The sequence below is a fragment of the Dama dama genome, chromosome 8, assembly GCF_033118175.1.
Source record: "Dama dama isolate Ldn47 chromosome 8, ASM3311817v1, whole genome shotgun sequence".
Taxonomy (NCBI): Eukaryota; Metazoa; Chordata; class Mammalia; order Artiodactyla; family Cervidae; genus Dama; species Dama dama.
This window is the reverse complement of record NC_083688.1, coordinates 32,717,307-32,740,658: the sequence shown is the minus strand read 5'-3', so window position 1 is coordinate 32,740,658 and position 23,352 is coordinate 32,717,307. Positions and strand designations below refer to the sequence as shown.

The window sequence follows — 23,352 nt, the reverse complement described above, 5'->3', positions numbered from 1 at the left end:
GAGCACGGGTGCCACTGCGTGAGAGGTTCTGAAGTAGCCGGTCAGGCTCTCACTTGGATTACTTTTCCTGTTCAGTAGACACCAGAAAAGCTGTGCTTGTCAGAGGTAGCATGGGCCCGAGCTTGAAATCTTTAACTTTTCAGTCAATAATTACCTTTTAATTTTCAACCTTTCAAGCAACTGCTTTTTTGTGTGTTATATGAAGTTATCTGATTACTTCATACCGAAGATGGAATCAAGGTTCTCTTCAGCAGGAGAGAGAGCTGCTGAGGGTAGGGCCAATTGATTCCTAATGATTGTAGTGAAGTAACTCACTGGACTAGATTATAAATGCAGATTTGGAGGAAAATGTTTTCCCTTCATTCCTGCAAGAGGAAAAGGCTAATGTATTCTAGTATGAATCCACTTCATGGTATTGAAATACTGCATATATGGATGACCTGTAATGATATACTGTATTTCTTTAACATTTGTTCATTTTATTCTTAAGTAATATTAAAGTGCCATAAAATATTTATAAAGAACTGTAAAGAGTTTTTAAAAGGCCACACCTTAAATGTGTTGGCATTGTAAATTTCATAAGCAGTATTTCCAATTCTTAAATAATTTTTCAGTTTGATTTCTATGTCAATAAATTGCACTATGAAAATATTAAAAACATATGCATCCAAAATATGAAGTTACTTCTAAAAATAAAATGTTTTGCCTTTATCTGTAAAACAACAACATACATCACCTTCACATAGGTGAAGGTATAGTTAGGACATAACATTTAAAGGATACGTAGCAGTCCATGTAAACTACTTCCTGTGTATTTTTACCACTCTGAGAAGACCTCAGAAGAATTATGCAGGCATGAAGTTTATTTCTTTAAATTACAAAGGAAAACTCAGACTATGGTTATGGTATTTCCTTGACTAACAATTTAGATATTTTTCCCCAACTAAATATCTTTCAAGGTAGGGAAATAATAGAACTGAGAACAAAATGCTGCCTGATGAACTAAGCTTTTAATGTATTTTTAAGTGTTTTTTAAATACATTTTAAAAAAAGCAATTTAATTTAAAAAATTAAATGTATTTTTAAAAAACATTTAATGACTACTTATGTAAATTACTCTACCAAATCTAAAAATTAGAATAAATTGTGACATAGAAACCTTTCCATGTTAAGTTTCTAATCTATGAAATATTTAGACTTTATATACAATTATAATACTCTGGGGCTTCCCAAGTGGCGCTAGTGGTAAAGAACCCACCTGCCAATACAGGAAACGTAAGAGATGCAGGCTTGATCCCTGGGTCAGAAAGACCCCCTGGAGGAGGGCACAGCAACCCACTCCAGTATTCTTGCCTGGAGAATCCCCATGGATAGAGAAGCCTGGCTGGCTGCTGTCCGTAGGGTTGCGTAGAGTCAGACAGGACCGAAGCAACTTAGCATGCCCATAATACTATATAGTTATGAAGTGTTTCATATCCTCTGAATATAAAATGTTAAAAATCTGTGCATTATTATTTGAAATAAAGGAATTGTCCAGAAATAATTTTCATAGTATTATAGGTAGATATAGGTATACTGTGAGGGCTTTCTTGGTGGCTCAGTGGTAAAGAATCCTCCTGACAGTGCAGGAAATGTGGATTTGATCCCTGGGTCAGAAAGATCCCCTGTAGGAGAAAATGGCAACCCACTCTAGTATTCTTGCCTGGGAAATTCCATGGACAGAGGAGCCTGGCAGGCAACATTCCATGAGGTCACAAAAGAGTCAGACATGACTTAGAAACTAAATAATATGAGCAACAAGGTTGTACGTGCAGGTGGAATAATTGTGATATGAATACACTGAAATCATTAAGAATTTGTTTTATAATTATCTTTCATAAAGATGATAAAATTTAAATTCAGTTTCAGCAGACCAATATCAGCCATAATTTGGCAACCTTCAAGCCACTTCATCTTACTGAGGTTTCCCTTACCTTGGATGTGGGGTATCACTTCACGGCGGCTCCAGCAAAGCGCAGCCACTGTTCCTTACCTTGGATGAGGGGTATCTCCTCACAGTTACCCCTCATTTACTCCTTGAAAGGAAAGTTATGACCAACCTAGATAGCATATTAAAAAGCAGAGACATTACTTTACCAACAAAGGTCCGTCTAGTCAAGGCTATGGTTTTTCCAGTAGTCATGTATGGATGTGAGAGTTGGACTATAAAGAAATCTGAGCACCAAAGAATTGATGATTTTGAGCTGTGGTGTTGGAGAAGACTCTTGAGAGTCCCTTGGACTGCAAGGAGATCCAACCAGTCCATCCTAAAGGAGATCAGTCCTGGGTGTTCATTGGAAGGACTGATGTTGAAGCTGAAACTCCAGTACTTTGGCCACCTCATGCGAAGAGTTGACTCATTGGAAAAGACCCTGATGCTGGGAGGGATTGGGGGCAAGAGGAGAAGGGGACGACAGAGGATGAGATGGCTGGATGGCATCACCGACTCGATGGACATGAGTTTGAGTAAACTCCGGGAATTGGTGATGGACAGGGAGGCCTGGAGTGCTGCGATTCATGGGGTCACAAAGAGTCAGACACGACTGAGCAACTGAACTGAACTGAACTGACTGAATCCACTTCATTTGAAGACTTATAAACATTGGCAACTTTAGTGAGAGCAAAACTTTTTAGAAATTATCTGAGCTAATAACTTCAGTAGCATTGTTAAACACCTACAGGTTGTGTGAGGAAAAAAAAATCCTTAATATAAAACTACTAAAGTATAAAAAAAATCATGTTAAATCTGAAAGGTCATATTAGTAGGTGATATTTTCTTGTCAGTAATCTTACTGTCTGTGTCAGTGACTTTCAGTATTTTTATACCAAAGAAGTATTATTCAGGATTTGAAAAGTAAGTAAACAAGTATAAGCTACAGAAAACATGGTTATTAGTAAACAGTCTATTAGGAAACTGAGGAGTATCAAAAGTAGGTAATATAATAAAAAATATTTCCATTGTTCTCTTTCCAACTTCAGTGTCATTGCAACATTTACAACAGTTTATCATGAATAATGATAGTTTTAAGTAAGTTTCTTTTGTTACTTTGGTAGACAAAAAAAGATAATTTTTATATTTCTTCAGTTATTTTCTTGACCATTATTCTTTGTATAGATATAATCTCTCATTTGTTAATTACCTGTTCAATAACTTTTTCCTATAGAAATAATTAATGGAATTATTTTCAATTTTAATGAACCATTTATGTTTCAAATATGTTTCTCTTTTTTTCTGAAATACCAGTAGCATTTTGTTTTGCTTTTTTCTATTTTTTCTTCTTTAAGAATTAGTATATTGAACTTCGGAACTTGCAGTTTTTCTCAACATTTTTGGGGAGGATGGAGGGTTTCTTCCCCATGAACATAGAGGTTAGAAAATTACCCCTCACATCTACAATTTGATTAATATTCAAATATGTTTCTTCTAATTTTCTTCTGTATTTCTGTCTAGCATATTTTTAAGACTTCTTTTGATAGCAGTTTTAAGTTTACAACAAAATTGAGAGTTACAGATATTTCCACTATACCTTCCAACTACTACCTCCAGACATGTATTTCTGCAGTATTACTCAACAGAATTGTTCATTTTTTACCAAAGGTGAACTTACATTGACACATTATTACTACACAAAGTCCAAAGTTTCGCTTAGAGTTCACTCTTGTACACTCTTGAATTTGGACAAAAATTTTAATGTTACAATGTCCACCATTATGATTATTATTCAGAGTGTTTTCATTGGTTTAAGCATCCTTTGTTCTCTGTCTGTTCATCTCTCCCATCCCCCAACTCTTGGTAGCCACTGATTTATTACTGTCTCCATAGTTTTGCCTTTCCCAGAATGTCATTTAGTTGGAGTTATACCTGGATAGTGCCGTGGTGAGTAACCCACCTGCTAGTGCAGGAGATGTAAGAGATGCAGGTTCAGTCCCTGGTTTGGGAGGATCCCCTGGAGTAGGAAAAGGCAACCTACTCCAGTATTTTTGCTTGGGAAATACCATGGACACAGGAGCCTGACAGGCTACAGTTCATGGAGTCTCAGAGTTGAACGTAACTGAGCATGCATTGGAACTGAATACAGTATGTATCTGTTTCAAACTGCTTCTTTCACTTAGAAATATACATTTTAAGTTCCTCCATGATTCTTCATCATCCGTTAGGTTATTTCTTTTTAGGGCTGATAATATTTCATTGTCTGGATGTACCAAAGTGCGCATATCCATTCATTTATGGAGGACATCTTGGCCTCTTCCACATTTTGGCAGTTATGAGTGAGTAAATTCCATTGTGGTCTGACAGCAGACATTGTATGACTTATATTATTTTAAATTAGTCAAGCTGTGTTTCATGGCCCAGAATGTTTTCTGTTTTTGGTGAATATTCCATGTGAAGTTGAAAACAATGTATATTCTGCTGTTGTTGGATGAAGTAGTCAATCAGTGTCAGTTATATCTAGATGATTGATGGCGTTGTTGATTTCAACTCTATTCTTAAAATGATTTTGCGATTGCTGGATCTGTTCATGAGAGAGGGGGTTGAAATATCCAACTGTGTTTGTAAATTAATCTATTTCTCCTGCTGTGCTGTGCTTAGTCACTCAGTCATGTCCAACTCTTTGCAGCCCCATGGACAGTAGCCTGCTAGGTTCCTCTGTCCGTGGAGATTCTCCAGGCAAGAATACTGGAGTGGGTTGCCATGCCCTCCTCCAGGGGATCTTCCCAACACAAGCATTGAACCTGAGTCTCCCACATTGCAGGCAGATTCTTTACCATCTGAGCCACCAGGGAAGCCCATTTCTCCTTGCAGTTCTATTAGTTTTTACTCATGTAGTTTGATACTCATATCAAACTCATATGTAGTTTGATACACATATACATTAATAATTGCATTAGTAATGCAGCTTTAGTCATTTGGGCTTCCCTTGTGGCTCAGCTGATAAAGAATCTGCCTGCTATGTGGGAGACTTGTGTTCGATCCCTGGGTTGAGGAAATCCCCTGGAGAAGGGAAAGGCTACCCACTCCAGTATTCTGGCCTGGAGAATACTGTGGACTGTATAGTCCATGAGGTCACAAAGAGTCAGACATGACTGAGTGACTTTCATTTCACTTTTAGTCATTCATGTGCAGATTTTTGTGTGGAAATAAGTTCTCAACTCCTTCAGATAAATACCAAGGAATATTTACTGGGTTTTATGGTAAGAGTATGGTTAGTTTTGTAAGAAACCATTAAACTGTCTTCCAGAGTGGCTGTACCACTTTGTGTTCCTATGAACAGTGTATAATCCCTGTTACTCCGCATCCTTGCCAGGATTTGTGGTCAGTGTTCCAGATTTTGACCATTCTAATTAGATATGCGGTGGCATCTCACTGTTGCTTTAATTTGCATTTCCCTGATGATATATGATGTGGAGCGTCTTTTCACCTGCTTTTTTGACATCTGTATATATTCTTTGCTAGAATGTCTATTAAGATTTGTGGTCCATTTTTTAATCAAATTGCTTTCTCATATTGAGTTTGAAGGTTTCTTTGTATACTTTCAATAATGATCCTTTAACAGATGTGTCTTTTGCAAATATTTTTCCCAGTCTTTGGATTCCTTTGAATTATCTTTCACAAGGCAGAAGTTTTTAAATTTTAATGAAATATGATTTGCCTATTATTTCTCTCACGGATCATTTCTTTGGTATTGTAACTAAAAAGGCTATGACGTAAGGTCATCCAGTTAAAAATAACTATGACAATGGTCATCCAAATTTCTGTATTATCTTATAGGAGTTTTATAGTTTTGCATTTTATATTTAGATCTATGGTCTATTTCTTGTTAATTTTATGAAGGGTATAAGATGTGTGTCCAGATTCATATTTGATGTGAAGATGTCCAGTTGTTCAAACACCATTTGTTGGAGACTATCTTTGTGCCGCTATACTGTCCTTGCTCCTTTGCTGAAGACAAGTTGACTGTATTTATGGAGGTCTATTTCTGGGCTTTATATTCTGTTCCACTGATCTATGTGTTTATTCTTTCACCAATATTAAACTGCCTTGATTACTGTAGCTTTAGAATTAGTCTGGTGTCAGTCCTTCAACTACTTTATTCTCCTTCAGTATTGTGTTGGCTCTTCTGGGACATTCGCCTCTCCGTATGCTTTAGAATCAACTTGTCAATATCCACAGAATAATTTGCTGGGATATTGATTGTAATCTCATTGAATCTATAGATAAGTTGGGAAAACCTGACAATACTGTGTCATCCTGTCCCTAAACGTGGAGTATTTTTCCATTTACTTAGTTCTTTGATTCATTCATCAGAATTTTGAAGTTTTCCTCATACAGATCTTATAAACATTTTGTTAGATTTATGCCTTAGTATTTATTTTTTTGGGGGGGTGTCCTGTATATTTTTAAATCATGTTTTCTTCAGGGTATTACTGAATTGTGATATACTATAATTAATTTTTAATTGTTGATATTTTCTTATAGTTTAATTTTTATTTCTGTAAATGTAATTTTATGTATCAGGTCAGTTGAGTCGCTCAGTCATCTCCGACTCTTTGTGACCTTATTTCTATGTCTTGGCTATTGTGAATAGTGCTGCTATGAGCATAGAAATCAGTTCAGTTCAGTCACTCAGTCGTGTCCAACTCTTTGCAAACATAGAGGTGCATGAATTTTTTTGAGTTATAGTTTTGTCTGAATATGTGCCCAGGAGTGGGATTGCTGGATCACATGGTAACTCTACCTTTAGTTTTTTGAGGAACAAACATACTGTTTTCCATAGTGGCTGCATATTTCTTCAACTTTAGATGAAACATTTAGAATTGTTTTAGCTGTTATTTAAAGAAATAAAAAATAATACAGTTCTGTACAATTTGGTATAATGAACAGTACATTAACATTGAAGAATGTTTGGATATGCTTTCCACTCAAATTTGGGCACCACTGTCCCATCAATAGATACACAATAATAATAATCATTTGATTCTAGTGCTGCTTCTTTTGCCCACTCTGTTTTCACAGTCTACTTTGAATCTTGCAGTAGTTTGCCAGACTTCCTCATCACTTTCTCCACACCCAATTATTTTATCTCTAAGACTTTTCAGCTTTCTTTCTGTTTCTACATCCACATGTATTTCCTTAAGCTTTTAGCATTATAGTATTTTATTTTCTAGAGAGTTCACCCTCCTAGAGTCACACTGTCTGTTGTGAGTCTCAGGCTAAAGCTTGTACTTAGCTCTAGTGGGTCACTCCCAGTCAATGAGCTCATTGCTCTGTGCTTATCTGTATATTCAAATGATATACATCTAATTTTTAATTCCAGCTTCTGCTCTAGCAAACTGTTCCACAGCCAGTAATTTAGTCCTTACATGGAGTGGTTGCACAGTGGGGATTCACAGTTACTCTGCTCACAAAAGCCTCATCTTTTCTGCAAGAAAAAATTGACTTCCTGGAAGATAGCAAGAAGAGCAGTATCCTTCTAATAAACAATACATTATCTGTCCCTGAGTTACTTTTTAAAATATTATTGTTTTTTTAAAGCAGTGTGCTCCATGCAAGTGACAGGTCCTTCAAGACTATTATAGAAGAGATCCACAGATTTTACTTCAACTCACAGCTGCTTTGTGGATTACATTTTGGAAAACATCCTTAGTTTAATCTGTACTAGGAAATCACAGTAGAAAGGTATCATTTCTTCCTTTTATGAATGAGAACAGTAGTCTCTAGAAAGAGTTTTATAAGCAGCCAAGCTCTTGAATGGCAAAGATATGATTAGAAACTAAGAGTCTAGCTTCTGTTAATATTCTAGTTTCACTTATTTCCAGGACAATTAAAAGCTACTGAGTATGAAATTTAGTACACCTAAAGGATCTAATTTAGTTATACTTGTAAAATTTGAGGTGCAGAATTCACACAGAAAGTGAATTAATTTCTGTCCTGCTGGTTGTTAATTCCTTGGTAAATGGTACAGCCCTGGGGGAATACTTGATCTGTGAAGACAGAAAATTCAGGTGAAATCTGTGCTTTTTTTTCCAGAGTTTATGAGAAATATGATGGAGAATTTGCTGAGATCATGTCTCTGTTCCCTGAATCCATACCCCTGATTTTATGGTGGGACCAGATGGCACTCATGGAAAGACCAGTAAAACATTGTAGGGGTTACAAAATCTTTGACAGGAGATTAGAAAATTTGGGGATATATGTGTGGTTATTGTTAGTTGTTTCTCTTATCACACTTTCAGGGAGCAAGGGACAAGACTGGTGAACAGCTGGACTTATATATGATTAAGTTAATGGAGTTTGGGTTTATGAAAAATGGCTTTATAAACTGAAATGCTCAACTGGCTTCCCAGGTAGAAATACACCATAGCCCAGAATATTAGAAACAGCTTTGTTTATCCTGAAACAAACTGTTATTATCAAGAGAACTTCAACCCAAATGTAAACCTGGTTATTAAAAATAAAACTGTCATGGAAAGGAAAAATAGCAATGTGTACATGAAACATAAGAAGTAATTAATAAAAGAATAAGAAAGAGTACCTGATGCCTTAAGGAATAGAAAATAAGCAAAGTGAAGCTCATATTTTAATTATGTGGAAATATACATGCATTTAAATTTATTACCAGCATTTGAAATGATAGGATACAAGATTGGAATAAAATAATGGAACTGTATGCCCTGTTCAACAGAAGTAGACCAGTTATGAGTCAAGGTGGAGTAGATGTACAACTTCTTGAATCCTTGCTTATCTCTAAAGTGGAGGTGGCATGGAGAATATCTGAGAGATGAGAGTGAATCGACTGACATCCTAGGGCATGATAGCTTTTCTCCTCTACTCTGAAGGCGATTGAGTGAAAGCAGGATTATTTGAATTCTGAATGATGTCAGAGATTATTACTGATTTTAATGAAGGTGGAAGAAGATTTTCTAACAGAGCTGCTCAAAACCAAATAAACTGGGTTTCTTGTGTTCAGAAGTTTTAAATGGAGCCTGGGCAATAAAATTATATGAGATTAGTAGAAATAATGAAAATGAAGGGTGTATGACCGGATTTGATGGATTTAAGGACACTTCTGGATTTGACATTCTAGAATTCCATGATACACAGATTTGCTTTCACCAGAGTAGTTTTGAAGCTATCTTAATTGTTCTTATAACACTGCCATTTATGGAAAACATCTTATTTTTTCATTGCATCTTTTGGAACCATAGAAGTATCGTGCTCATTTGTATTCATTGTAAGGATATCAGTCAGTGTGGCTTTGGCACTTGTGGATTGTGAGAAAACCTCATTCCAAAATTGAATGTTCCTTTCCAGACATACAAGGGAAATCCTTTTCTAATTGTACTTTCCAAACTAGACATGGTGAATAATTGTTTGGAAAATATTATCCCAGTTTCATTTAGAATTTTCACAAGTTTGTCGAAAGCAATCCTCTTCACTAAACTTCTTATCTTATTGCAGTTTTGTGCAACAACTCTGGGTGCCAAAGCAGAGGCTGCTGAGAAAGTATTTCATTTCACAGTCATTGGCCTCAGGTGATAAAATATGTGTCCTCATTCTGTTGACCTTGAATATTTTTGCCAAATTAATCCTCCTAAGACTTGAACTCAGCATCACACTGCATATTTTGGTTACCATGCACTCCTGAAAGTCACAAAAGAATACATTAAAAAATTCTGCAATTCTGGATTTTTACTGACTCAGATCAGAGGTCAGAAGAAGGTAAGGTTGGGAACAGCATCATCACATAGAGACTTTCCACTGGAAAAATGAAATATCCTTAATTATTACAATTTAGACATGGAACAATCCTTTACCTATGTGGACAATACAAGTGTTGGACTTTACCTTGAGAATCATTTACCGAAATTGGGTAAAGATGTAATTACACAAAGCATAGATCTCAGAATAATTAAGTTCAATAAGCAAGTGCCAGTCTCTACTAGAAATCACTATCAATTCTCTAACATCTTTTCTGCTCTTCTAACAATTTGGTCCTTGTTATGTTTCCAGAGTTAGCATCCCAAGATTAGTATCTGATTACTTTTTCAACTCTTCTTAAAATGCTTTCATTTTTCTTCATAGCCTACAAATTAAAACACTTTAGTACTGTGTTAAAGTGAATGTAAGTTGCTCAGTTACGTCTGAATCTTTGCAACCCCACAGATAGCAACCCCCAACCTCCTCTGCCCGTGGAATTTCCCAGGCAAGAATACAGGGGTGTTAAAAAAAAAAAAAAAGAAAGAAAGAAAGAAAGAAAACTGGAGAGGGTAGCTATTCCCTTCTTCAAGGGGTTTTCCTGACCCAGGCATTGAACCCAGGTCTCCTGCATTTCAGGCAGATTCCTTACCATCTGAGCCACCAGGGAAACCATTTGGGGTGAAGGCAAGGTCTTTTATGACTATTTTTTATATATTTAAACTAATTTTTCCATTACTCTTATCTTCTTGAAAGCAAAATATCTAATCTCTGAATATTCTACAGTTTCCACATGCTTAACACTCATCCTTTTTTCTTTTTTTTTTTTTTTCACTTTGTGGACATATACTTATACATAGAGATATTGTTCAGATGTTTCCATTTTTAAAGCCTTCATGAGTATCTTCCAAGCCTAGAAAATTGATTATGCCCTTCTCTGTTCTGTCACTGTAACCTGTATAATATCTATTAAAATATTTGTGACAATATTATAATTAATTGGCTATACATTTGTGTAAACTATTAGACCATGAGCTTCTTGAGGGCAAAGCTTATTTCAATCATTTTAGATCCTAAGCACATAGTTCAGTTCAGTTCAGTCACTCAGCTGTGTCCTCCTCTTTGCGACCCCATGGACTGCAGCACACCAGGCCTCCCTGTCCATCACCAGCTGCCGGAGTTTACTCAAACTCATGCTCATTGAGTCAGTGATGCCGTCCAACCATCTCATCCTCTGTCGTCCCCTTCTCCTTCTGCCTTCAATCTTTCCCAGCATTAGGGTCTTTTCAAATGAGTCAGTTCTTTGCATCAGGTGGCCGAAGTATTGGAATTTCAGCTTCAGCATCAGTCCTTCCAATGAATATTCAGGACTGATTTTCTTTAGGATAGATTGGTTGGATCTCCTTGCAGTCCAAGGGACTCTCAAGCGTCTTCTGTAACACCACAGTTCAAAAGCATCAATTCTTCGACACTTAACTTTCTTTATGGTCCAACTCTCACATCCATACATGACTACTGGAAAAACCATAGTTTTGACTAGGTGCAATTTTGTTGGCAAAGTAATGTCTCTGCATTTTAATATGCTGGCTAGGTTGGTCATAAATTTTTTTCCAAGGAACAAGTGTCTTTTAACTTCATGGCTGCAGTCACCATCTGCAGTGATTTTGGAGCCCCCACCCCCCCAAAATAAAGGCTCTCACTGTTTCCACTGTTTCCCCATCTACTTGCCATGAAGTGATGGGATCAGATGCCATGATCTTAGTTTTGTGAATGTTGAGTTTTAAGTCAGATTTTTCACTCTCCTCTTTCACTTTCATCAAGAGGCTCTTTAGTTCTTCTTCACTTTCTGCCATAAGGGTGGTATTACCTGCATATCTGAGGTTATTGGTATTTCTGCCAGCAATTTTGATTCCAGCCTGTGCTTCATCCAGCCCAGCATTTTGCATGATATACTCTGCATATAAATTGAATAAGCAGGGTGACTATATACAGTTTTGATGTACTCCCTTCCTGATTTGGAACCAGTCTGTTGTTCCATGTCCAGTTCTAACTGTTGCTTCTTGACCTGCATAAAGATTTCTCAGAAGGGTGACTTAGAATAAGTAAAATAAGGTGAAGCCTAGGGTCAAGTTGGTGCATAAAATACATGTAATCTATATTGAATTCTTTCTGTTAAAGGTTGGCAACATGGAATTCATTCATAAATAAAGCTGTAATATAGTGTTCTTTTATTTAATTGCTAAGAGTGCTTCAACTTTGGGCCCAAGTATTCTAGCAATCAACAGAAGTTAGACCTAGTCAGCCATGGGATTTTCATTGTTAATGAAAGAAATCACCTCAAGCTGTTCAGCAGCAGTGCAATAACTCCTGCTATAAAAGCCTGAATGACAATTCAACACTGGGTCCATATTAAGAGTCTAGGATACTATAGTGTATAACATAGCCTATTGAGCAATAGATTTGTATTTCTCCTTTTTTTAATTCTGTGTTTTTCTTTCCTCTGCACCAAGATGTCTTGCTCTATGTAAACTTGTTCAAACATACAGCTCTAAATGATACAGGCCATGCTTCTATTAACAGAGACGTATTTCCAAATGAACTATCTCCTTCCTTAATATGTGTATCTTTCATGCATTTACCCAAGTAGTGTATCCTGTCGACACTGTGTGACAGGTGCTGGGGAGTTCACTTGGCAGTGTCTTGCCATTCCTGTGAAAGGCTGAGCTGAAGGTCCCATTGAAGTTTCTCAACTGACAGGTTAACCTGGAGCTCCAGGCAAGCTACTACCCAAGAAGGGGAGGAGTTTTACAGCCAGGCAGGGAAAGCCTAATTCTTTCCTGAATGCTCATCCCTGCCTCTCTGCTTCTGCTGGAGTCTCTAATATCTGCACACAGTGCTGTCTTCTGGGTTCCATTTGTGATGGTTGGTTGACTCCAGATTTCTCCACAAATAAGAGTGTATCACCTGAAAGTGAAGACAAGAACATTTGAACATGGGCACCCTTTACTTTAGAAAACCAACCAAGACTGTTCTCTGTGTGGACATGTACACACGTCTTTGCTCTTTCACGGTGTCCTCAGCCCTAATGCAGCCAAGCAGCCCTGTATCTGTGTATAAGTTAAAGAGTTTACAGTAATTTGTGTTAAAGGATTCCTAAGCTCTTTTACCTTTTAAAGTCTGGAGGATTCTCTCAAACTGGGAACACTAAATGTGTCTCAAATATGACAATGTTTTAGGTAATCTGAATTCTAACAGCGAGTTTTTCTAATATCATCATTTTATGAGCTCAGTAAAACCAAAATTAGATCTTTTACCCATAAAAACACAGGAGGAGAAACTATTTTAATTTAATTAGATTTTGTGCTTATGCTTAGTCACTCAGTTGTGTCCGACTCTTTGTGACCCCATGAACTACAGCCCTCCAGGCTCCTCTATCCATGGACTTTTCCAGGCAAGAATACTGGAGTGGATTGCCATTTCCTTCTCCTTAATTAGATTTTGGTTGTATGTTATTCTGCTACATAAAGTAATATGTGCATGTCCTATGGTAACTGAGAACATTGTGACTGATGGTCATTTTACAAATTCACATACTCCTAGTGAGTAGATAGGCACAGGTGGAGGAGACTACAGGTTGATGGTGGTGATTGTATCTCATTCTGCTGTTTATGGAAATGTTGATAAACAATTTCACATAAAACTGAACTACAGATCATAAGAGAATCTTTTAAAAAAATATTAGGTTTGAAAAATACCTGGAATTTAAAATGTGTTGTTATAAAAATTCTTTTATTTGATCTTCAAAACAGCACTTTATATTGAGTAGAACCCATCGCCATATTTCCAAGTAAAGACAATGAATTTCCAAGTGTTAAATGGAAATGTTAAGTGGCCTGTCCAAAGTCACAGAGATCACCTAGCAGAGCCAAGATGAGAAACTGATCACGTCTTCTTGCTTCTGTACCCTTCACTTCCTATTTTGTAACACAAAAGGCATTAATTTCTTTCTGCTCCACACCTCTCTCATGAAACATGTTATTATGTTTTATTAAAAACAGGTAATTAGCATCAATCTGGAAAGTATAATATATTTATTTTTGAAAACTGAAGTCATTTTTGACAGTAACAAAATATTTCTGCAGTTACGTGCTAAAGTCTGAAAAGTCAGTTTGAATAAAGAATATGTAAAAATAAGGAGTAAAGCAATTACAGAAAAGATTAAGAGTTTAGAAAATTAATGATGCTTTGTGCTTACTATTTGGAAAGTGTAAATTAGCTTGGCCCAACCAGATTTGATATGATTTATTTGTAGAGTGTTCATAAGTTGCAAAATATCATATTTATATAACATTTGTTATGAAAAATAATTTCCAAGAAAAATGAAAAGAATGAAACTACTTTATACATTTATAATGTCTCTTTATGTTATTGGTTAATAGTTTATCATCTTGAGAGACTTTTTTTTTCCCAGTCTCAGCAGAGATATATTTAAACTCTTTTTTTTTCCAAAGAACCACTTTGGTCTATGTTGATCTTTCGTTATAAGAGTTGATAGTATATTTTTTCTGAACTTAATGTCTCATGCTTAGCAGAACAATTTTGAGACTGTCTTCTTTTTATTATTAGGAGGTAAAGAAATTAAGATGACTTTGAAATTCCATTTTGATCTCACCTCAAAGTTTTAATATGTTGTTTTCATTTAGTTCTAATTATTTTAAAATATCCACTATTATTAGTTCTTGGATATTTAAGTTAATTTAAAGTTGTTTTAAAATTCACAAATATACAGGATTTAAAAACTATGATTTTGTTACTTATTTATAACAGTTGTATTATGATGATAAAATATAACATCTGTGGTAAAAAATATGTTAAAGACTTGCTTTATGGCTTTCTATATTATCTGTTTTTATAAATGTTCCATATATATACTTGAGAAAAGTATATGATCACTGGTTATTTGGTGAAGGATTTTATACATGGCCATTAAGGTTATATTTTTATTCATTAAATATTCCATATCTTTATCAGTATTTTAAATTAGAAAATAAATTGAGAGAGGTGTATAAATCTTTCACTTTGACAGTTATAGTTCAGTCAGTTGTCTCCAACACTTTGTGACTCCATGAACTGCAACATACCAGGCTTCCCTGTCCCTCACTATCTCCCAGAATTTGCTCAAGCTCATGTCCATTGAGTTGGTGATGCCATCCAACCATCTCATCCTCTGTCATCCCTTCTGCTCCTTCCTTCAGTCTTTCCCAGCATCAGGGTCTTTTCCAGTGAGTCAGCTCTTCGCATCAGGTGGCCAAGTATTGGAGCTTCAGCGTCAGCATCAGTCCTTCCAGTGAATATTCAGGACTCATTTCCTTTAGGATTGACTGGTTTGATCTCCTTATAGCCAAAGTGAAGTCGCTCAGTCATGTCCAACTCTTTGTGACGCTATGGACTGAAGTCTTCTCCAATACCACAGCTCAGAAGCATCAGTTATTGGTGCTCAGCCTTCTTTATGGTCCAACTCTCACATCCGTACATGACTACTGGAAAAACCATAGCTTTGACTATATTAACCTTTATTGGAAAAGTAATGTCTCTGCTTTTTAATATGCTCTCTAGGTTGGTCATAGCTTTTCTTCGAAGGAGCAAGTGTCTTTTAGTTTCATGGCAGCAGTCACCATCCACAGTGATTTTGGAGCCCAAGAAAATAAAGTCATGATTTCCATTGCTTCCCATCTGTTTGCCATGAAGTGGTAGGACCAGATGCCTTGATCTTTGTTTTTTGAATGTTGAGTTTTAAGCCAGGTTTTCACTCTCCTCTTTCGCCTTCACCAAGAGGCTCTTTAGTTCTTCACTTTCTGCCATAAGAGTGGTGTCATCTGCATATCTGAGGTTATTCATATTTCTCCTGGCTATCTTGGTTCCAGTTTGTGCTTCATACAGCCTGGCATTTTGCATGATGCATGTAAGTTAAATAAGCATGGCAGCAATGTACAACCTTGCTGTAATCCTTTCCCAATTTTGAACCAGTCCGTTGTTCCATGTCTAGTTCTAACTTGCTTCTTGAGCTGCATACAGGTTTCTCAGGAGGCAGGTAAGTGGTCTGGTTTTCCCCTCTCTTTAAGGATTTTCTGCAGTTTATTGTGATCCATAGAGTCAATAGCTTTCACGTAGTCAGTGAAACTAATAGATGTTTTTCTGGAATTCTCTTGTTTTTCTATTATCCAACGGATGTTGGTAATTTGATCTCTGGTTCCTCTGCCTTTTCTAAATCCAGATTGAACATCTGGAAGTTCCTGGCACATGTGTTGTTGAAAGCTAGCTTGGGGATTGTGCTAACATGTGAGATGAGTGCAGTGGTGCAGTAGTTTGATCATTCTTTGGCACTGACCTTCTTTGGGATTGGTGGCTTCCCTGGTGGTTCAGAGGGTAAAGCGCCTGCCTGTGATGAGGGAGACCTGGGTTCGATCCCCGGGTTGGGAAGATCCCCTGGAGAAGGAAATGGCAACCCACTCTAGTACTCTTGCCTGGAAAATTCCATGGACAGAGGAGCCTGGTAGGTTACAATCTAAGGGGTCGCAAAGAGTTGGACACAATTTAGTGACTTCACTTTCTTTGGGATAGTAATGAAAACTGACCTATTCCAGTCCTGTGGCCACTGTTGAGTTTTACAATTTTGCTGGCATATTGAGTGCAGCACTTTCACAGCATCATCTTTAGGATTTGAAATAGCTCAGCAGAAATTCCATCACCTCTACTAGCTTTGTTTGTAGTAATGCTTTCTCTGGCCCACTTGACTTCGAACTCCAGGATGTCTGGTTCTAGGTGAGTCGATCACACCATCGTGATTATCCAGGTCATTAAGATAATTTTTGTATAGTTCTTTTGTGTATTCTTGCCACTTCTTAATAACTTCTGCTTCTGTTATGTCTATACTGTTTTATACTGGTCACTTTTATTTCTGTGGTTCTAGCAATTATCATTTTTATCAGTTAAGATACATTTAGTATTTCATATAATTTAGTTTAAAAACCTTGCTAGGAGTGAAACATTTTATCATTTTATTTATTTAAATAGGGACTGTCAAGTTTGTTTCGAAGATAATTAAGTTGCTCAAACTGTTAGTGAGGATCAAATATACATATAATGTACTCAATAGAGTTTCTAGCACATGTTAAGTGATAGTCACTCAGTCAAGTTGGACTCTGCAGTCCCATGAACTGTAGCCTACCAGGCTCTTCTCTCCATGGAATTCTCCAGGCCAGAATACTGGAGTAGGTAGCTGTTCCCTTTTAATTCTTTACCACCAGAGAAGCCCAAGAATACTCGAGTGGGTGGCCTATCCCTTCTCCAGTGGATCTTCCTGACCCAGGAATCAAATCAGAGTCTCCTGCATTGAAGTGGATTATTTTTTACAAGCTGCGCTTCCAGGGAAGCCCTATACCACATGTTAAGCACTATATAAGTAAATGACTTGATTTTCTTATTCTTATAATTATTGTTGTTGCCTGTAGTGCTTTACAGTTGGCTAAAAGTTAACTAGGTGAAGATTGCTTTTTGTTTACATTGTTTATTCCGCGTGGTATACATTTTTTCCCCCTGGATCTCTGGTTCTACATCTTAAATTTCTAGTTTCTGTAAATTGATTACCTTTTTTCTTTGAATGTTGTTTGTATTACATTTTGTATCATTCTCTTCTGAGATTTTTATTAGGAAAATGTTTTTTTTTTTTTCTGACATCCTTATTTCTTAACTTATAAACTGACATGGACTGAATATATGTATTCCCCTCTAATGTTCACCCAGATTCAAATTTTGAATCTATAACCCGGTGTGATGTTATAATGAGTTATCTTTAGACAACCATATATTGTTTATTTTTTAATATTTAGAAAGTAAAAATTTTAATGGCAAACATGTACAAATAAACAAGAGCTGAAAAAGAAAGGACAGGTTTTAGTATCTACCTATCAGTAAAGGACTACACTTACAGAGTACTTCTGTTAGTACAAATAAATATCCTTTTATGACTTTATTGAGAATGTTTTTACTCTCTAATCCTCCTTTCTGGCAGCATCTTTAAGTCTTCTCTAGTGGTTGTTACTCATCTGCATATAAAAGTTTAGTTCTCTCAGCATAAAAATAAACAAATAAAAGCAAGCAAGCAAAACACTTATCTTGATCTAAGTGCAGTTTCCTGTCCTAGAAATTTTGGTCAACTCTTCATTTGTAGCATCACTTCGTTCATTCATATATTTATTCTTTTTGAAAGCATTTAATGAGCACTTCAGTTGGTTAACCATAATGCTTAATGCTATCAGAACAGAGAGAGGGAGCAATTCCCCATCAAGAACAAAGGGAAGGAGGCAAATAAGCAATTCGTTATATTCAGTGAGAGAGAAGTTACTGAGAGAACATATACAAGGAGCACGCAGTGCTGAAGGATATGGAGAAGATGATGGGCATGAAATGTTCTAGCAGTTGATATTTTGCCAAAAGAAACCTAGATGTCTCTGCTGACATCTCTGCCACCCACTTATTTCTTAATCTTTTTTTTTGTATCTACCACTTAAAAGCCTCTGAATTTTTTTAATGTCTACTGATAACTCAAATGGAAAACCCAGTGACTCATTCTTAACCACCCAGCTCTTCAAAGTCTTTCATCTCTCAAGATGTAGCTCCATAGCCCCCTCATTTCTGATTCACATCTTCCTTCATTATCCAAACCACTCTCTTATAGCATTTAATTAATACAAACATAAACAATGCTGACTGGCATTGTATATTGATTTACATTTTTGAAATTGTCTAAAATTTCATCGTCCTGAGGCTGTATCATCCACAGAGTGTAACATAGTCCTTGAAACCAACATGTGCTTTAAAAGAGTACCAATTTAGTAAATTAATCTGAAAAACTATGGAATAATTAATATAGAAAGTATGCAACAGCAGTTTCATCAATTTGAATTACTAAATCATATTGTTCAGTTCATTTCAGTTGCTCAGTCATGTCTGACTCTTTGCAACCCCATGGACTGCAGCACGCCAGGCCTTGCTGTCCATCACCAACTCCTGGGGTTTACTCAAACTCATGTCAATTGAGTCACTGATGCCATCCAACCAATTCATCCTGTGTCATCCCCTTCTACTCCTGCCTTCAGTCTTTCCCAGCATCAAGGTCTTATTTAAATGTACACAATTTGATACTTCACTAAACCATATGGGGAAGTATCAAATTGTGTAGATTCAAATAAAATAATAATAAAAATAACTCAGATAAATGCACATAAGTTATTCACAGAAGATAACAACCATTTATAAAAATAAATGAACTGTAAATTGATTTTTATCACAAATTACCTTTTCATGTTCTTGCATATAGTGGCAACAAGTTGGCTACTTCAAGTGGTGATACTACAGTTAAGTTATGGGACCTGTCTAAAGGTAATTGCATTTTGACCTTCGAGGGACATACCCACGCTGTATGGTCCTGCACGTGGCACTCCTGTGGTGATTTTGTGGCTTCTTCCTCACTGGATACAACTAGCAAAATCTGGGATGTTAATAGGTAAGAAGTATTTTGAATAATATTAACACTCTGTGTTGATAAATATAATTTCTCTCAGTGGGAAATTAAAGAAAATCTGTTAATTCATAAAATTATAGAATTAGTCTCTGTGACATCCATTTGTAACTCCATTAATTTCTGCTGATATATAATGAGTTCTTTCTAAATATAGGTTCAAGACCAAGCCTGTGTAATCAGATTAGAATTGCTTCATTGGAAAGCTGTTTGTTTTAAGCAAGATAGAAACAAATACTTCTTTTAGAGTTAGGTTTTTAGTTCTCCTCTCCACCAGTCTGCTGTCTGTCAGAATTATCAAACCAACAATTTAATAGACATGAAGATGACAGAAATAGTTATGGGCTTTACACTTAATTTTGATACAGCATTTCCAATTTAAATGCTTCTTAGCAATTCACAAATTGTAGGAATGAATACAATTTATTGTATACCAAGTCCTATACAATACTATATGGTTTGATCTTAATTAAAGACAGACCTATTTTTTGCTATCAAAATACCTGTCATCCATGTATTTTTGGATAATTGTTCCACCCTATTATGTATACAAATAAGATTTTAAAAAGCTAGTATCAAATACCTTGATTGCCTCAGCTAACTAAGTAATTATATATCATCAGTCAGATTTCTGATCACTTTAATATTTTAATTAATGTCCAGATTACAAATATAAGTAATAGTGACTCCTCAAAATTTATGTAACAAATTATCACTGAGCCATTGTAATTCTTTTGTAAGATAAAGATGAACTCATCTTGAAGGTCAGCACTATTGTTTTGGGAGTCACGGGTCAAACCAGTACTTTGAACAAACTTTCCTCATTCTTCCTTGAATTATGGATAATATATTTAGAAGACAGAGAAAGTAAGGTGCTCACAAAAAGATCAACAGGATTTCTAGGAGGATTTCTTGAAAGGGTCTGCTCTGTTCTGTTTGTAGTTTGATTATCTCTTAAGACCATGTGCCAATTTTTATGCTATTTTATCTCTGCACCAGACCTACCCTTCTCTATCTTTTTTGTGAGGCTGGAGCTGGACTTTGCAAGCGACATTTAACCTTGCCAACTGACTGTATTGGGCTTTGGTAATAGTGGCTGTTTGTGGGAGACCACAAGGCTAGAGGTGGGCGGGCGGGGGGTGGGGGGCTTCTTCTCCCTCTCTCCTTCCTGAGGGCTTATTCTGGACTTGCAGTTTCAATGAGCATCACCCCAGCAGTTCTTTACCTCAGCAACATCACAGCAGCTGAATCCAGTTGACAGTTTTTCCAGTGTTTGCAGACATAGCTGTATCATGCCATCCATCAAAGACATTAACTCCAGCAGACAGTTGCCCCCTTCTCAGAGGTCTGTGTTCCCAGATCTGCCTGGCCTCTTTCCAAGATGAGGGATATCAATACCAGCAGTCTCAGGTCTGTGGTGGCCCCACCAAGGTTATAATAATTCCACCTCAATCCCTTTGTGCATTCAGTCCTAAAAGTGGTAGCTCTTTCGTTCAGGGCTTTTTCCATGATACCTTCATGTTCTTATTTTCCCTTTATAATTATCTAGCTAACAACTTGATGCACAGTTAACAATCCCTTATATTAAATTCTTGTTGTTAAAATGTTAAGTGCAAGTTCGGTCTCCCATCTGATTTTGACAGTTACTGGGCATTGATGCATAAATAGCATAATCCACTTGAGTTACAAAGATATAGCTAAATGACGTTTGACATATTCTGCATGAGAAAGCATAGCTCTAAATAATAGGCTTGAAACCTATTTCTGGAGAATTCCATGGACAGAGGGGCCTGGTGGGCTACAGTCCATGGGGTCACAAAGAATTGGACATGACTGAGCAACTAATACTTTTACTTACTTTCTTTGTAAAGTACTGACAGTTTAAGATATATTTTAATAGTCATGTGCATACCATTTGGTTATCTGGGATAATCAGCCATGTAATTCTTAATTGTATTATGTTTCTATGTTATGCAGGCATATTTCATAAATATTATTATAATAGATTACTGGACTTTTTAAAACCAATTTATTGTGAAGTATGATTGACATACAGAAAGCTTGCATATTTAGCATAAACCACATGATGAGTTTGAAATATATACCTGTGAAACCATTACAATCAATGCATAAATGTATCTCTTGCCTCTAAAAGTTTCCTCCTGCCCTCTTTATTATTATTATTTTTATAAGAGCACTTAATATAATAACTAACCTGTTAGCAAAATTTTAACTATCCTAACATTACTCTTACCCATAGGTATTGTGTTGTACATTAGATCACTAGGACTTACTCATCTTATATAGGTAAAATTTTAATGCTGTTCTCTAATTTTAATTTTTTATTACTTTTGGCTTAGTCGAAAGTGTTTATGAAAGACTGCAGTCAATTCTAAAATGTATCTTTAAATGTATTAATCACTCAGAGTGCTTAAATCAAACTGTATTAAGGTGAGAACAACAATAAAGTGACTGCCAGTGGACTCATCTCTACTGAGAATGATTTCAGACACTTTGACAGCTTTTCTCCACGACCCTGATATCCAAATACTGTCTTCCAGTAGACTCAGTAGATGTTGATATAGCAGATCAAAATTGCTACTGATTGATGCCAAAAATTATTTGCATTTCAAATTTCCCATCAATGTCAAGAGCTCACCTTCATCATCAAAGACAAAGAATTTATACCAGTTTTGAAGCTGAGACAGTGGATAAATATTGACAAATAAGGGAGAGACTGATTGTTTCTTTGGTGGCTATTGATAGATTTTTCAGCGCTGTAATCAGAGCCCTGAACTGTAATTTATGATTGCTCATGGATCCATACTGTGTAAATATGTCTAAAACTAGTGTCTTGCTTAAAATTTTGTAGGTCATTGTTAACGGCTTAGTGACTTTAAGGATAGAGGTGATTTGCTTTGGTAAGATGATGATGGTAGAAGCTGTGCTGTGCTGGGTCGTATACTCTTATAGTGATGCCGCATAGTTTTTAATTAAAAAATATTGATAGACTCCATGGTTCACCAGGAAAGACTTTAGAAAATATCCTTACATTCACAGCCTGCCCTTTCCTTTGAAACCCTGGCTCAGTCTTGAATTCATCTGTTAGTTGGTATGTCATTCCTTTTCCTGCAACTCTTTCTGAATTAGATATTACCTGCTAAGACCATCTAATTATCTCCTCACCAGAAAGTTGTATCCCTGGAAATCATAATTAATGTAAAAAATCCAGATCAAGATCCCTGTTAACCAAATACTAATAAGAATCTCTGAACAATAGTACCCTGTCATTCTTAGTCTGGACACACACTCTACAAAGTTTCTATGAACAACTAAAAGTAGCAATTCAATGATCTTTTGAATGATCGCTTATAAAAAGTAGAAATTTATGTTTTATTTTGTAGTCATTTATTACTAACTTAATTTTCATACATATGCTTTAAAAATCAGTCTTAAAGCATACATGTGCCCTTGAACGAACACACACACACACACACACACACACACACCCCACTGTATCTTAAATGGAGAATGCTTGACACATGGCAGTTGTGTTGCATAAATGATAAAGGGAAAATCAATATATACACATGAAGAAAGTGCTTTCTTTGCTTCCATCCACATTCAAATGATGATTCATTATTGTGTTATTCTACATGAATCTTAAAGTGATGAATATTAGATAGGAAAATCAGAGAATGTCTCAGTTGACTATAAAAATTGTGTTTCTTTAAAGCATGAGGTTACCATTAAACATTCATGAAATGAATTACCAGTGTAGGACTATATTTTAGACATTAGAAGATCCTAAGACTCCATTACTGCCCTCAGTGAGATTACAAATAATTAAAAAAATGCAACAGTTTTATAACAGAAAATATGCAGTACATCTTCAATTCATAATATCAGAGAAGAAATTCTGATTGGTCCTGGGTGCTTTTCTTCCCAAGATAGTTGGGTATTTGACTGTCTACATGACACTATATCTCTGATGTTTGGAACTCAGACCACATGCCTGTACTTAGTTGTAGCTTAA

General features: G+C 36.1%; 1 protein-coding gene across 1 annotated transcript in view; it reads left to right on the top strand.

Annotated features, from left to right (window-relative positions):
* Positions 1-23,352, top strand: part of SPAG16 (sperm associated antigen 16) — a 989,423-nt gene that overhangs the window by 489,402 nt on the left and 476,669 nt on the right. Inside the window, exon 12 of the mRNA XM_061148815.1 lies at positions 19,116-19,301. Coding sequence (XP_061004798.1) covers positions 19,116-19,301 — 186 coding nt within the window. The remainder of the gene's footprint in view (positions 1-19,115; positions 19,302-23,352) is intronic.